Source organism: Passer montanus, unplaced genomic scaffold, assembly GCF_014805655.1.
Source record: "Passer montanus isolate IOZ18808 unplaced genomic scaffold, ASM1480565v1 scaffold73, whole genome shotgun sequence".
NCBI classification, from domain to species: Eukaryota; Metazoa; Chordata; class Aves; order Passeriformes; family Passeridae; genus Passer; species Passer montanus.
In genome coordinates, this window is record NW_024372481.1 from 14,012 (window position 1) to 27,576 (window position 13,565).

At 55.7% G+C, this 13,565-nt stretch overlaps 1 protein-coding gene across 4 annotated transcripts in view; it reads right to left on the bottom strand.

Moving 5' to 3' along the window:
- Positions 1–129: 129 nt before the first annotated feature.
- Positions 130–13,565, bottom strand: part of RALGDS (ral guanine nucleotide dissociation stimulator) — a 57,819-nt gene continuing 44,383 nt past the window's right edge. For 2 of the 4 annotated variants that reach the window (XM_039730680.1, XM_039730677.1), the window contains exons 2-18: positions 8,124–8,234; positions 7,518–7,711; positions 7,086–7,160; positions 6,669–6,862; positions 6,187–6,308; positions 5,838–6,053; positions 5,617–5,720; positions 5,207–5,291; positions 4,473–4,550; positions 4,291–4,377; positions 3,948–3,980; positions 3,608–3,729; positions 3,377–3,472; positions 3,029–3,230; positions 2,457–2,816; positions 2,221–2,335; positions 130–2,041 (exon numbers count right to left, since the gene is read on the bottom strand). In XM_039730680.1, the coding sequence (XP_039586614.1) occupies positions 1,866–2,041; positions 2,221–2,335; positions 2,457–2,816; positions 3,029–3,230; positions 3,377–3,472; positions 3,608–3,729; positions 3,948–3,980; positions 4,291–4,377; positions 4,473–4,550; positions 5,207–5,291; positions 5,617–5,720; positions 5,838–6,053; positions 6,187–6,308; positions 6,669–6,862; positions 7,086–7,160; positions 7,518–7,711; positions 8,124–8,234 (2,370 nt within the window). In that variant the 3' untranslated portion in view covers positions 130–1,865. The remainder of the gene's footprint in view (positions 2,042–2,220; positions 2,336–2,456; positions 2,817–3,028; positions 3,231–3,376; positions 3,473–3,607; positions 3,730–3,947; positions 3,981–4,290; positions 4,378–4,472; positions 4,551–5,206; positions 5,292–5,616; positions 5,721–5,837; positions 6,054–6,186; positions 6,309–6,668; positions 6,863–7,085; positions 7,161–7,517; positions 7,712–8,123; positions 8,235–13,565) is intronic. The other 2 variants (XM_039730679.1, XM_039730678.1) reach the window with 2 other exon arrangements.

A 13,565-nucleotide genomic window follows, 5' to 3' on the forward strand; every position in this document is an offset into this window, starting at 1 on the left:
AAGTTCAACCCACCAGAGTAAAACATAAAGTATGAACTCCCTCACAGTCAGGCCCATCCCTCTTTCTCCAGGAAGGTGCTGGCATTTTGGGGAAGGATGACAGGACAAGCCCTGCCTTGGGGCAGAGACTTTTGAGCATCATTATTTTATTGCAAAGACTAATTACATTGCTGTGTACAAGTCACACCGGGCAGTGTGCTCCTTCATTGAAGTACAAAATACATACGGTACAGCCAGTCCCCCCAGAGGGAGGGGAGGGGACAGTCCCAGGGTGGGGAGCAGAGGGAACACCCTCCCAGGGCAGGGCAGGGCAGGGGGGAGGCAGGAGGCTGCCCCTGCGTCAAGGAGCCACGAGCTCCCATCATGTGCATCGTGGGCAGCCCTGCCCGAGGGGCCACGGGGCTGGAGGAGCTCCGTGCCAGCCACACTCACACCCAAGCAGCCTCTTCCTCACCAGCCCCAGCCCCTGGAGGGTGGTTCCTGTCCTGGAGCAGGGGAAGGCACCACAACCACCTGGGAATGCTGGCGGATGGGAAACTGAAAAGGTCTGCTGGAATGAAGTGGTTAAAAAACAGAGAGGCAGGAGCAACAAAAGGTCCCCCTTTGGTTAGTGTTTCCTACAATGATTAAAAGAAGCATCTCTGCCCCTGCTCGAGCAATTAGTGGTAGAGGATTTGGGAGGAGGGGCTGGCAGGGTCTGCACCCCATGAGCCAGGATCCCTCCCAGCAGCCTTAAATAGCAGGGGTCACAGGACAGGGACTGGGCTGCAGGGCAGGGGGAGGCTGGATTAGTAAAATGTACAAGTTTGCCTCTTCTATTTACAACCAATAAATACTGAAAAAAAAAAATCAGTAAACTTTTTTGTTTTATACAAAAAAAGAAGTCTCATTGCTGCTTCTCCCGTGGTCAGTGTTTGAAAAAGTCTGGTTAAAGCCCAAGGTGAGTGGCACTTTCTGTGGGTCAGGCAGTGGCAGCTGGGGCACCTGGAGCACGCTGAGCTCTGGCCCCTCGCGTGCCCGCACAGACCCAAGGTCTCTATTTACACAGTTTCACACAGAACTTTGCTCTCCTCCTCCTCAGGCTGGCAGCGCTGGGGGCACGGCCTGAAGCTCCCCCTTGGCAGAAGAGACACTGGCATTTGATCTTTGGTGCAAGTTTGAACTGGCCCAGTCCAGCTGGAGGATGTGCTGGATCGGGAGAGGAGCGAGACCACGCAGGCTTCCAGCTGGGGAGAGCACGAGGCACCCACTCCATCATGGCACAGCCACGGGCTCCTCCACGGGGCTCAGCACTGGTGCAGGGCTGCATCCTCCCAGCCCAGGGCATCCGTGGCTTCTCCCAAGGGCAGGACAGGCAGAGCTGTGCGGTGGTGGCAACGCCAGTGATCCCAGGGAGGACAGACGTGGAGGTAACACTGGGAAAGGGGGCTTGGCAGCCCCTTCCAGGGTGATGGTGGCTCCTGCTCTGCTCTGTCACACAGCCCCTCTGCAAGTCACTGCTCCTCGGCTCGCTCAGACACAAGGCACCTACGGCAGAGGCGGGCTCCAGCTCTGGGCTGGCCGAGTGTCGCACCGTGGAAGGTTAAAAAAACAAAACAAAACAAAAAATAGACAAATCCCCCCCACTGCTGCCTTCCTGTGTAGAAAAAAAGACCTGATTGGAACGGGGGCTTGTGCAGAGAGAGGCAGAGGCCGACAGCATCGCCCAACTCTCAGCTCTGGGTGCGGAAGGGAGGTGCACGGCCGTCGCCCGTGGGTGAGGGTCACTCCTCTGCCCTGCAGGGTGGCACAAGGAGTGGCCACAGCCAAGCCTGGAGCAGCTGCCCCCAAGGCCCCGTCGGTGATGGGTGGCAGTGGGGCTGAGGCTAGAAGATGCCCTTGGCGATCTTCAGGCCTTTCTGCTTCATTCTGGGCAGGGTGGAGCTGGAGCCGTGCTTGATCTTCACCCCCTTGGAGAAGCCCCGCTTCTTGAGCACAAAATCATAGTTGGCAGCAGAGTTCATGGCGTAGAAGACGTTGGCGTTGTCGGGGATCTTCAGCTCTGCAGGTGAACAAGGATGAGGGTCAGTCAGGGAAAAGGGACCAGAGTGGGGCTCAGGTTTGTCCCCAGGTGCTGGGACGCCTCTTGCTGCCACCTCATCCCAGCTCCAGCCTGGTGCTGCCCAGGCTGCAGGGCTGCATGTCCCCAGGAAAGCCCCCACACCCAGCACACACACACACCTCTCTCCTCCGAGATGATCTGGACAAGCTCATAGTCTTCAGGCCGGTCCCCATCCAGGTTGTGTTTGGCCATGGCCTTGCGAATAACCACGGGGGTCTTGTCCTGGCTCGTCACCTGTGAGCACAGAGTGCTGTCAGCTCAGAACCCTGCTAAAGCCTCCCACTCCTCCCAAACCGTGCCATGCCCATATCCAAACATGACAAGCCGCCCACCCCTCCCTGGGGGGGTCACTGACCAGGATGCTCTTGTACATGTTGCCGTTGTCCACAGCCAGGCTGACCCGGATGATGCAACAGTCGTCGACCTGCTGGTTGTAGAGGGGCAGCGAGAGTGAGGAGTAGCTGGAGATGCCGGAGACCGAGCGCTTGTGCGTGCGGGAGGCCGTCACCGGCGTGGAGGAGACGGAGGAGGAGGAGGCACTGCTGGAGCCTGAGCCGATGCCTGACGTGTCCAGGGAAGAGAGGGAGGTGGATTCCCAGAACTGGAGGGCAGGGAGGAGAGGGGATGCGGAGGACACAGTGGGTTTAGCTTCTCCATCGGCCACAGACGGGGCGTACCAGCGCTGGGGGAGGGAGGCCAGAGGGATCTCACTGACCTGTGACAACGGGGGACCGACACAACTACAGCCACTGGAGGCATGGGAGCCTTGCCATGCTGCCAGAGCAGCCAAGGGCAGGGGCCTCCCGAGCAGCCCCCGGGCCCCCCGCCTGCTCCCCCCAGCCCCAGCGCCGGGGCAGAGGTGGGACAGTCCCCACACGATGGCCACAGTGGCCCTGGGACCCCCGGACCCTGTGAGCTGCCACGTACCTTCTTCTCCTGGCAGTCGGGGGACTCGGGGATGAAGCTGATGTTGATCTCCTCCACGTCAGAGCTGCTGGAGCCAGCAGAGGTGACACTCACTGAGTCAGTGGCGTCCCCACTGCACAGGTACTGCCCACACTTGAGCTGGTCGAAGGACTTGGAGTGGGAGCTGCCGCTGGCACAGGGCTCCGTGCTCGGCGGCTGCCGGCTGCCAGGAGAGAGGTGGGGCAGGTGAGAAGGGGGCAGGGTGAGGGTGCATTTGGCTGGCAGGACAGTGGCCATGCCTGCCTGGTCCCCTGCAATGTCCAGCCAGAGATGCCCAATGCTGGCCCCCACCTCCCACCGGGGACTCACTCGCTCCATCTCTTGATGATGCCCGTGTTTTTCTTGGCCTTCAGCGTGTTGCTGGCTGACTCTGACAGTGGCTCAATCTCACACGACAGCCCATAGCTGCGAGGGGAGAGAGGAGGGTTTGAGCTCCCTGTGCTGCAGAGCAGAGAGGGGAGCAGGGGGCAGCTGCTGCTGTCAGAGGAAATGAGAGGTGGGACCTCCCAGGGCACAGCACAGCCCAGACCCCTCTCTCACCTCTCAGCCTCGCTGAGCCGCTCCAGGCTGTGGAACCACTCCACAAACTGGTCCTCCTGTGTGAAGCTGTAGTTGTTGCAGGCTGACTGGAGCAGCTTGATCTGAGCGATGACTTCGAACTCCTGCAGCAAATGGAAGCCATGAGACCAGAATCCCCTCCCCCAAAACTGAAGAACACAAAGGAAAAAAAAGGAGAGGACTCCTGCAGCAAATGGAAGCCATGAGACCAGAATCCCCTCCCCAAACTGAAGAACACAAAGGATAGAAAGGAGAGAGATCAAGCCCAAAGTGACTGGCACAGCCTGGGATTGCACCAGGATTGCCAGCGCAAAGCTCTCACCTTCCTTCTCTTCTCAAAGTTGATCAGCCCACCCTGGAAAAGAAAGAGATGAAGGTCAGGATGGAGCAAGCAGAAGAATATTGCTCCCTCCCCAGTCTATCTCTGTTGTGCTGCCACTGCAGTGTGAGTAACCCTGCTGAACAAAACAAACCCATTTCCTTGGGACAGAGGTGGATGGGCAGAGCTGGATATGGGATGTGGGATACAGGATGTGCAGTGTGGGATACAGGATGTAGTGTGGGATACAGGATGTAACGTGGGGTAGAGGACACAGGGGGGACCAGCCTTCCTTTTACCAGCCCAGGCTCTGGGAGGAAAGGGAGGACAGGGAGGAGGTACATACATCCAGGAAATCCTTCATGGCCGTGTCCAGCATCACCAGGTCCGTGAGGAAGGTGCCAAGGTAGGGAATGGTGCCCTGCATCACACCCTGTGGGGACAGAAGGGACAGTGGGGTCAGCAGAGCTGGGACCAGCCCAGGCAGCTGCTGGGGACGGGGCACAGGGACAGCCCTGGCACACTCACCATCTCTCGCTGCTGCTGCTGCCGCTTCTGAGCCCGCTTTGGGTTGATCTCCAAGGTGGCAAATTTGGATGTGCCCTCCTGGATGGTGGGGAGAGGTGGGATCAGCACAGGTGGGAAATGGCACTAATACCTATTAGCTAAAATTCACACCCATTTTCATTTATATAACCTTCCTTGTAGGAAAGAGGAGGGAATCAAAGCTTTTCCATGGCTCACAGAGAGGAGAGCTTAGTGGATAGGAACTGCTGCTCTCATTTCTGTATAAATGCCTCCCTACTGGGATGTTTTGTCCCCTTCTGCATTTTGTTGCCTCTCAGTCCCTAAACCAGAGCTAGCCTGGGATCTGGGGAGAAGTTCCACATGGAATAAGGACATTTTTGCTGCAGCCTTTCACCAACTCTACCACCCCACCTGGCATCAAGAGGACTTTGCACTGGACTGTTAACAGGCAGCTGCCTCTGGGGACAAGCTGTCGCCTGGTGTTCTGGATCCCATCCCAGTGCTTATCTGTTCCCTGAATTGATTTGCCAGCTCCAAGTAATAAGTTTTGGCTGGAGAAACAGAAATTCCAGCCTTGGTCTGAAACCCCTGCCTGCTCCCCAGGCTCAGCACACCCTGCCTGCACCCAGGCCTGTGACTCCAGCAGCTCTGCCAGGGCTTTATCCCCGTGGAATGCCATGGAAACCTGAGCTGCCTGCCAGGAGCAGGGCAATGTGGGTCCTCCTTCCCCCTACCTTGATGAGGAGCTCCCGGCTCAGCGAGTGGTTGTTCTCGTCGGAGAAGATCTCTGAGAGCTCGTGGAACGTGCGGAAGCTCTCCCTGCACAGGGGGGACAAGGGGAAAAGTCAGCAATGCTGCACAGTGAGGTTCCCTCCTTGGGCTCTCTTCTGCTCACCCCAATGACCCCAGTTAAGCTCAGCTCCAGCTGGGCCTTGCTGTTTGGGAGCAATTCCAAGGTGTTTCACACGGAAGGGTGAGGTGCTTTTATTTCCTCACCTTCCTGAGGTCCCTGACACCTTACACTGGTCCCTGGGTTTTGCGCACACTCCAGGAGGCAATGCTGGAGCTGAAGTGATCCCATTGACACGTTCAAGTGCCACAGCACATCCTTCCCCTTGGAAGCAGCCCTAGAGGAGCTCCTTACCTCAGGACCTCATCCCAGGTCTTCTTCAGCCGGTGCACGGCGTTGCACTGCAGGGCTGAGAGGATGGCTCGGAGGGAGGAGAAGTTCTTCAGGATGCGACACTCCTGGGGGCAGACAAGGAGAGAGCAGGATTTGGGTTAAAAAAAGCTGGAGGATCTGCTGGTATTTCAGCAGGGCACAAGCTCATCCCTTGGGTGGAGGTGGGAGGGGGGCTGTCCTACCCGAGCCACTTCGATCCACCGCTCCACCACCTTGGCCCTCTGCTGTGGCTTCAGGGACCTGTCCCCCAGACAAGTGGCAATGACACAGTTGGCCACGCTGTTGAACTGGGAGACCGTGGCACGGATGGTGGGGGCCAGGTGCTCTTTGCCCTTCTTGTCCCTCTGGGACCAGATGCAGCCCAGGCAGTGGTAAGGCACCACTTTCTTGAACAGCTCCTGCAAGATAAAGGGATGGAGAAGGGCTTCTTGGTGTTTTCTGGGGAGAGAACGGGCAAGAAGGAAAAAGGGATGGGAAGAGCCAGGCCCGTGCCCAGAGCACCACTGACCCAGCTGGTGGGGGACTACTCACAGCATCCATCAGTGTGAACTGCTCTGCCACCATCTCTGGGGAGAAGGAGAGGAAATCTGGCTTCCCATCACCAACCCCATTCTCTTCCACCAGCTGGAAGGTGCAGCTGCTGTGGTCCACAGCTGCAGGAGACAAGGGTGAGTCTGGGCACTGCAGTGCCCACACCAACCCCCTGAGACACCCACACCCCAGCTCCCAGGCTCTTCATCCCATCTGGCTTCACACCTCCAGCAGCAAGGCTCAGATAAAAGGATAGTCATTTTAAACCTGGGTGCAAGTGTCTACAGAGGATTAAAGGCAGATTAGCTAATCCACTTAGAAATCCCACTCCTGCTGCAGTCGGATTGCCTTCCCTCCATGTAAACAGAGTACACAGGTGTTCAGCCACGTGGCTCAAGTTCTGGAGACCCTCGATGCCAACCAGCAGCATTCCCTCCACCTGCAGCCCCAAATGAGCCCTGGAAGCCAGGGGAGGACCCCACCTTCTGCCTCGGCCTCGCTCTGCTCCTGCTGCTGGAACTGGGCCAGCAGGATGCGGGCTCGGCGCTCCAGGTCGGAGCCGGGGATGTTGTGGCGCACGTAGGAGATGAGCTGCTTGAGGCAGCCAAAGTCGGGGGGCTTGCGGAAATCCTCCGAGTACTGGTCCAGCCAGGCCCCCAGGATGGAGGAGATGGTGCTGCAGGAAGGGGGAAAACACAGGCAAAGGGAATCAGGTGCCAGGAGAAACCTCTGTGCACGCCCACGATCCCAGGAGTAGCGCTGGGATGATCCCATCCCAAAAGAGCTGCCATCCCATCCCAAAAGAGCTGCCATCCCTCCCAAAAGAGCTGCCATCCCTCCCAAAGAGATGCCATCCCTCCCAAAGAGCTGCAGAGCAACCACAGCACAGGCAGACTTACTTCTTCAGCTCCATCCTCTCGTCCACAGTGTGCCTGGCGTGGTCCCCATTGGCCTGCACGTGCAGTTTGCCATACCTGGAGGGGCAGAGGGGAGGCAGTGAGCACCCTGCACTCAGCTGCCTCTCAGAGCAGCCTCTTTTCCCTCCACACCACCCCCAGCCCTGCCACGGGGTCAGGATGAACCTGCTATGCAGTGTCTGCCCCCTCCCTCTGCCACAACCCCCCCATTACAGGAAGGGAAGCAGCCAGCACTGGCCACCACACTGGAAAAGCTCCAGCTTTGCAGAAATCTGTGTCCTCCCTGCCCTGTCCCAAAACCTTCAAGCAGACGGAGCTGGGAGAAGCCACCAAACCCCCAAGGCATTGCAGCAGGAGATGCTGGGGCTTTCCTGGCCACCCCCAGCTGTGTTTTGGGGCTCAGGGCAGCCTCACCTGTTCAGCAGCAGGTCCAGCACTTGCTTGGTGGTGGCGAAGGCCCGGTAGGTGCACAGGAAGATGGTGACATAGGTGGAGTCATTGCCCTTGAAGGCTGAGACCAGGTACTCCACCAGCTTCTCCAAGGTCCCGGCTTTTATCGTCCGCACCTTGCACGTCTCGTAGAGGTTTAAGGCTGACTCGTTCTCAAACTGCCAGGACAGGAGCAGAAGTCAGTGGGCTGACAGACAGACACCATCAGGTGCAAAGTGCTCCCAGCAGCTTCACAAGGTCAGGTCTAGGCTGGGATCCCCACAGCGCCTGAGGCTCTCCTGACTGGGAAAGGAAAGCTGAGTCTCCTCAGACAGCAAACACCACAACTCAGCCTAGAAGGCCTGAGCACTTGGGAAACCCCAGGAAAGGCTCAGGCTTGCCAAAATCCAGATACAAATCGGAGTTGCCCTATTTTTTCAAAATGGAGCTGCAGATTGTTTCACCTGTACCCCTTCCCATGCAGCAGAGGGCAACAGGTGCTCCCACTCCCTGCTCCCAAATCAACACATGACTCCCATGGCAGGGAAACGTCTGAATCCTCCCCTGAGGCAGGAGGAGCCCCCAGCTTACCCCCAGCCAGCGCTGCCCTTTGTTGGCCGTGTGATGGAGCTGCACTTTCCGGAGGGATATGCTGTAGATCACACCATCCTCCAGCTCTTCTCCAATCTCCTGTGTGGAGCTCTGCATGGAAAGACAAGATACACCGTGAGATAAGGAGAGCAAAGCGTGGCAGAGACGCTTTTGTGGCTCCTGCGAGGGATCCCAGCAAGCCAAAGGCAGCAGCTGGCTGGCAGGGAGTCTCCCTCACCTGCTCAGAAATGCAAACCAGGTGACACCAGTGTGTCTGGCTGGCTGAGCCCTGGCTCCACAGTGGAGCCAGGACTTTGGGAAGCTGCTTTTGGAGTGTCCCACATCCCCTGGCTCCATTTCTCAGCCCTTCAGCAAAGCCAGGCTCTGCCAGTGCAAGGTGGGACCTGTCACAAGGCAGGCAAAGGGACAGTGACAGCACAGCCCAGTGCCCAGCCCTGGCTGCTCCCCAAGCCTCTGCCTGTCCCGTGAGGTGACACTGGCTCCTGGTCTGAGCAGAATCTCAGAGATCTGAACCAAGCACCCTGGTGCACTTCCCTGATAAATAATCACTGTCAAACCAAGCTGCCCACCAGCCCATGGCATGAGGCAGAAATCCAAACCTCAAAGCTGGGGGGAAAATCCCAGAAATCTGCACCAGGGTGGGATCAGGCACAGCCAGGACTGGTCTGGGCACAGGGTTCAGGCACCTCTGGGTGACAGGCACCCAACTATGAGGCTCCTATTTCTGCTCCAGTTTGGTGAGGAAAGGGGTGCTGCTTCTCAGGGCAGATCCCCAGGCACACGCCTCCCCCAGCACCACAACCAGCACGGGCTCAGCAGCAGCTCCAGCCCCACAAGGACAATTTGGTTCCCTCCTCCTCCCTAACCACGCTCTGCTGAGTCAGTGCCTCCCTTAAGAAGATTTATCCAGATCCTTTTAAACACTGCAGGGATCTCCCCCGCCCTCCATCCCCCTCACCAAATGGCAGGACATGGACGAACACACACCAAAACCCACAGCTCAGCAGGAGGAGAAAATGCCCAAAAGCTGGTTAGAGGGGGAGGTGACCATCACTGGGACACAGGGCTGTGGGGACAAACCTCTCCTGCCAGAGCCAGCCCTCAGCTTTCCCTGCAACTGCCCCTCAAAGAGGCCTGAGCATTGAAACAACACACTGAGGAAGAACTGACATGACAGGACTCAGGATGGAGCCCCAAAAGTGATGCTGCTCCCTGCAAAAAAGTCCTTTATCAGCCCCACCACAGCTCACTGCTCTGCTCTCACACCTGCTCAAGGCAGGGTTGTTCCTCACAAGGAATCAAGGCAGGGAAGCACAGCCAGCCCAGAGACTGAGGGGAAGCTTGAAAAAACCTCTCATTCATGGCTGTAATGAATGAGGGCAGAGAATCCCCCTGGGCAGGGTTACTGACTTTTTCACTTTCTGCTGAACCTGCTTTTCTCACTTCATGCCAGACTATGGAGAGGTTTGGTTTGCTGGAGTTCAAGTGAACATCAGGAGCCTTTCCCAGGGTTCACTGGCTTCCAGAGCAACCCTGAGAGCACCCACATGAGGCAGCAGACACCAAACATCCTCCCTGGCACCTGTGTCTGACCCTCTCTTGTTCTGTGCTCTGAGATAAATTATGGCACAAATTCGTGTTCAAGTACACAGCCCTGGGGACTGGCACAGCCTTGGGAGAGGGCTGCCAGCACAGCTAAAGCCTTGTGTCCACTCTGGATCAAATATCTGCACTGACAGCACCTAACCAAGTTGTCTTTCTTCCACCTTTAGATGCCGTTTCCAACAAAAACAAAAAACAAAACAAAAACAAACAAACAAACAAAAAAAAAAACCAAAACAAAAAAAAAAAACAAAAACCAAAAAACCCACCCAAAAAAAAAAAGGAAAAAAAAAAAAAAAAAAAAAGAAAGCCATGGAAATGCTTCCCAATTTGTCCTGGGCTCTTTCCCAGCCTTCATCACCCAACCTGCATGTCAGTCCTACCCCTGTGTACCTCCCACTTAAGCTGAGAGGAAAGCTCTGGGTCCAGCAGGACCAGAGCCCTGTACAGTCTAACTCAGAAAAGAGATTTGGCTAGGCAGTTGTAAACCCCAGACAAAAATATCAAGAAAAATCAGATGCTTGCTGACATGCAATTAAATTCATAAATTAAATCACATGGGAGGAAAAAACCACCTCAGGATCAACCCATGAATCATTGGCAACTGCTGTGCAACTACAGTGGAAAATATTGCCACAACTGTGCAGGGTTTTCACTCTGCATTTCATGTCACGTGCAGGGGATACACCCCACTCTGATGTGCAGAAAAGCAAATTTCATTTCCTTCCCATATCCAAGGCTGTCAGATTCATTCATTTTTTGCCTTGCTGACTTGTGCGCTATCCCCTGAAGTTCCCCCTTTGCAAACCACACACGAAGGCCACGGCTTCCCAGCGGTCTGCAGGCTCCTGCCAAGAGCCAGGAGAGCTGCTACACTGGGACATTCTAAAATTTGGCTATTTATATTCCGTGTGAGCTTCCTCTTCCCTACGGCTGCTCCTCCGAGATGCTGATTGTGCATTCCGCACACGTCGGTTAAAAAACAACCCAAAGCAAAAAAGCAGCAGCAGGACGGAGCCAGAGGGGTCTCACTCCAACACCTGCACCAAGCACACGTTTCTGCCCTTGCAGGTGAGCTGGGAGCAGGGACAGAGTCAGAACCTTGAGCTGTGGCTGGTGTTTGTGCTGGCCACCCAGAATCCTGCGCTCCCAGCCAAAGCTGCATGCCTTCAAAACGCTCTCTGGAGAGACAGATGAGTGCTTTCCTTTACTCAGATTATTGGAAATGACACTGTTTCTAAAGAGGCAGAGCAGACAGGGCCTTGGAGGCAGCAGTCATTGAATATTGCAACATCATTGCTCCCCGCTGCCTGCCCTGCACATCTGCTGGAATCTTCTGCCCCTCAGAAGAAGGGAACGTGAGTCAGGCTCAGCCAGCACACAAACCCTCCTCCACCTCAGCCTGAGGGTGAGACACAGGTGAACAGCCCCTTCTGTTGGCACAAGGGATGAATCCAACAGGCCCAGGCAGTGCTTTAAACATCTGCAACAAGATTTGATGGTTATGGCATCTGCACCTTCCACCAAACTCATACAGGAGGGACCCGGCAGCCCAGAAAGTGAGGTCCAACACATTTCAAGATGGGCACCAAGAATTGGAATACACAAAACAAATGAAGGTTTGGTTTGCTTTTCCCAGCTCAGTGTGCAATCCTGGTCCTCTCCACACATCAGGAAAAAGGCCTCTGGCTGGAGGGGCACAAGGAGCAGCCACATGTTTAACTCTCCCCAGTTGTGCAAAGCAGAGGCTTTTGCAGAAGCAGCCTGCAGGAGTTCATCCCCTGAAATATGAAACGGGAGCCTGCACCAGATGGCTGCCCTGGGCCTGGGGACTGCCTCTTCCAATTGCAGCCAGCCCTGGAGCTCCCACTGATGGTTCAAAGCTTTTGTGACTCCACCAGGGAGGAATTCCTGCTCCGTGCAATAAACTCTCCTGCTCTCTGGTGAATGTTCTTGTACTCGGCGTGGTGTCAAACCCCACGTCTTCACACAGAGGATTAATAAGGAGCTCCAAGATGCAGCCAAGGTTTGTGAGCCTGGAGGAAGGGAGTGAGGGACCCTGAGAGCCAGGCAGAGAGCAGCAGCAGGGACTCTGCCTTCGGCTCTTCCCGACAGATGAAAGGAGGGGAAAATGCAAAAACCAAACAGCAAAGCAAAACATTGGCTCAGGCTCTGCATTTTGGAAAGTGTCTGAGCTCAGTCACAAAGGTGGTTTTAGTAAGACAGGAGCAAAGTGCAGGATTAAGCGTGAGCATGGCTGCATCCCCACACTTACACACAGACAATTACCCAACAATTACCAGGTCTTAAGAGCTCTGCTCCCACGTGCCCCAGGTTAGTGCACTGGCCTCCAAAGGCACAAAAATAATGAACTGTTAGTGGAAAAAGGTATTAATTTCAGCACACATGGAGGAGGCACAACTGCCTAAAGTGCTTTTGCTGACACTCTCTGGACCACAGCTGGTTTAACAATCAAGATATTTGTGTTACTCTGCTCCCTTTTCTGTTGAGTTACACAAAATGCCTGTTCTACAGACAGGTACAGAGCAGCTGAGAGTATCTCTGCACTCTGATTTCAAAGGGGCTGCTGCTAGCAGCCACAAGAGAGGAGCAGGCACTAACCCTGCCCGTGGGAAGCCAGGAATGCTTTCCTGTTGGGAATTAACAGCCCCACTGGCTAAGGAGACAAGAAAAGGCAGAGCTGAGCCTCGGAGACGTCACCAGGAGTTTCCCATTGAAGCTCCATGCTTGCACAAGCTCAAAAGAACCCGATGAAAGGTGGTAAAGCCAGGAACAGCAAGTGGGGGTTTGGTCTTTACAATCCCCAGCCCTTTCTCAGAATAATCCCTTCCCACTAGCAAGGGGAAATGGGACTTTCCGGAAAAAACGAAGGAAACCAGCTCCAGCAGGGCCCCTGTCCAACACCAACCCCCAGCTCACTTTCATTTCACCCCCAGGAGCAAACCCTGAAGCCCTGTGACTCTGGGACCTCTTATGCAAAGCTGAGCGTATGACATTATGTAAAAGGAAATAGGAAAAAAGTCACCCCCGGGTAGTGAAAGGAAAACAAGCTCAGTTCTGTGAACCGAAGATAAAGACCACAAAAGCAGAAGCACCCTCTGTCCTACACGTCCAAAATAAGCACACACAGCACAAGGCTCTTCCCCACGGGGACTTCCAGGCAAAAAGCCCTGTGGTGGCTCTTCCCCCACGGCTCTGCCTCGAGGGATCATCCACTCCTGGCACTCACAGCTTCCTTCCCCTGGCTGTGCTCAGGAAGGCTACAAGGACTACCCCAAGTGCTGAGGAAGCTGACAAACATCCCCTGTTCCAGGGGAAGGAGAGGTGCCCACGCTGGTGACTCACAGCATGTCCTTTGGAGCAGCAGCCCCACCGAGGGCAGGAGCATTTCTGCTCCAAAACACGGCCGTGGTGGCACTGGGGTGGCTCTCTGCAGCTTCATCTCCCACTGTCTCCTTCCCCCCTGAGTGCTCCCGTGGCTGCTGATGGAGCTCAGTCCCCTGCCACAGCTGGGTGCACCCAGCCCCTGCTCCCCATGCAGAGATGTTCAGCAGAAAGACACAATTCCTTTGGGTTTTCACACTCTCTGCCTTCCTTCCTGCCTGCTCCGAGCTGCCTCAAACCAGGACTGGTTCCAGCAGCTCATAAAAACACAGCAACAAAAGGGGAAACAGGAAAAGAACAGAAAAAGGGCCAGAAGCTGAACTTAAACCCACCATGAAAAAGGGGTGGTTTCGCCAGGACACCAGGCCAGTGGCAACAGCTGAGGGCTGTTCTCTCCCCAGCAGCTCCTGGGCT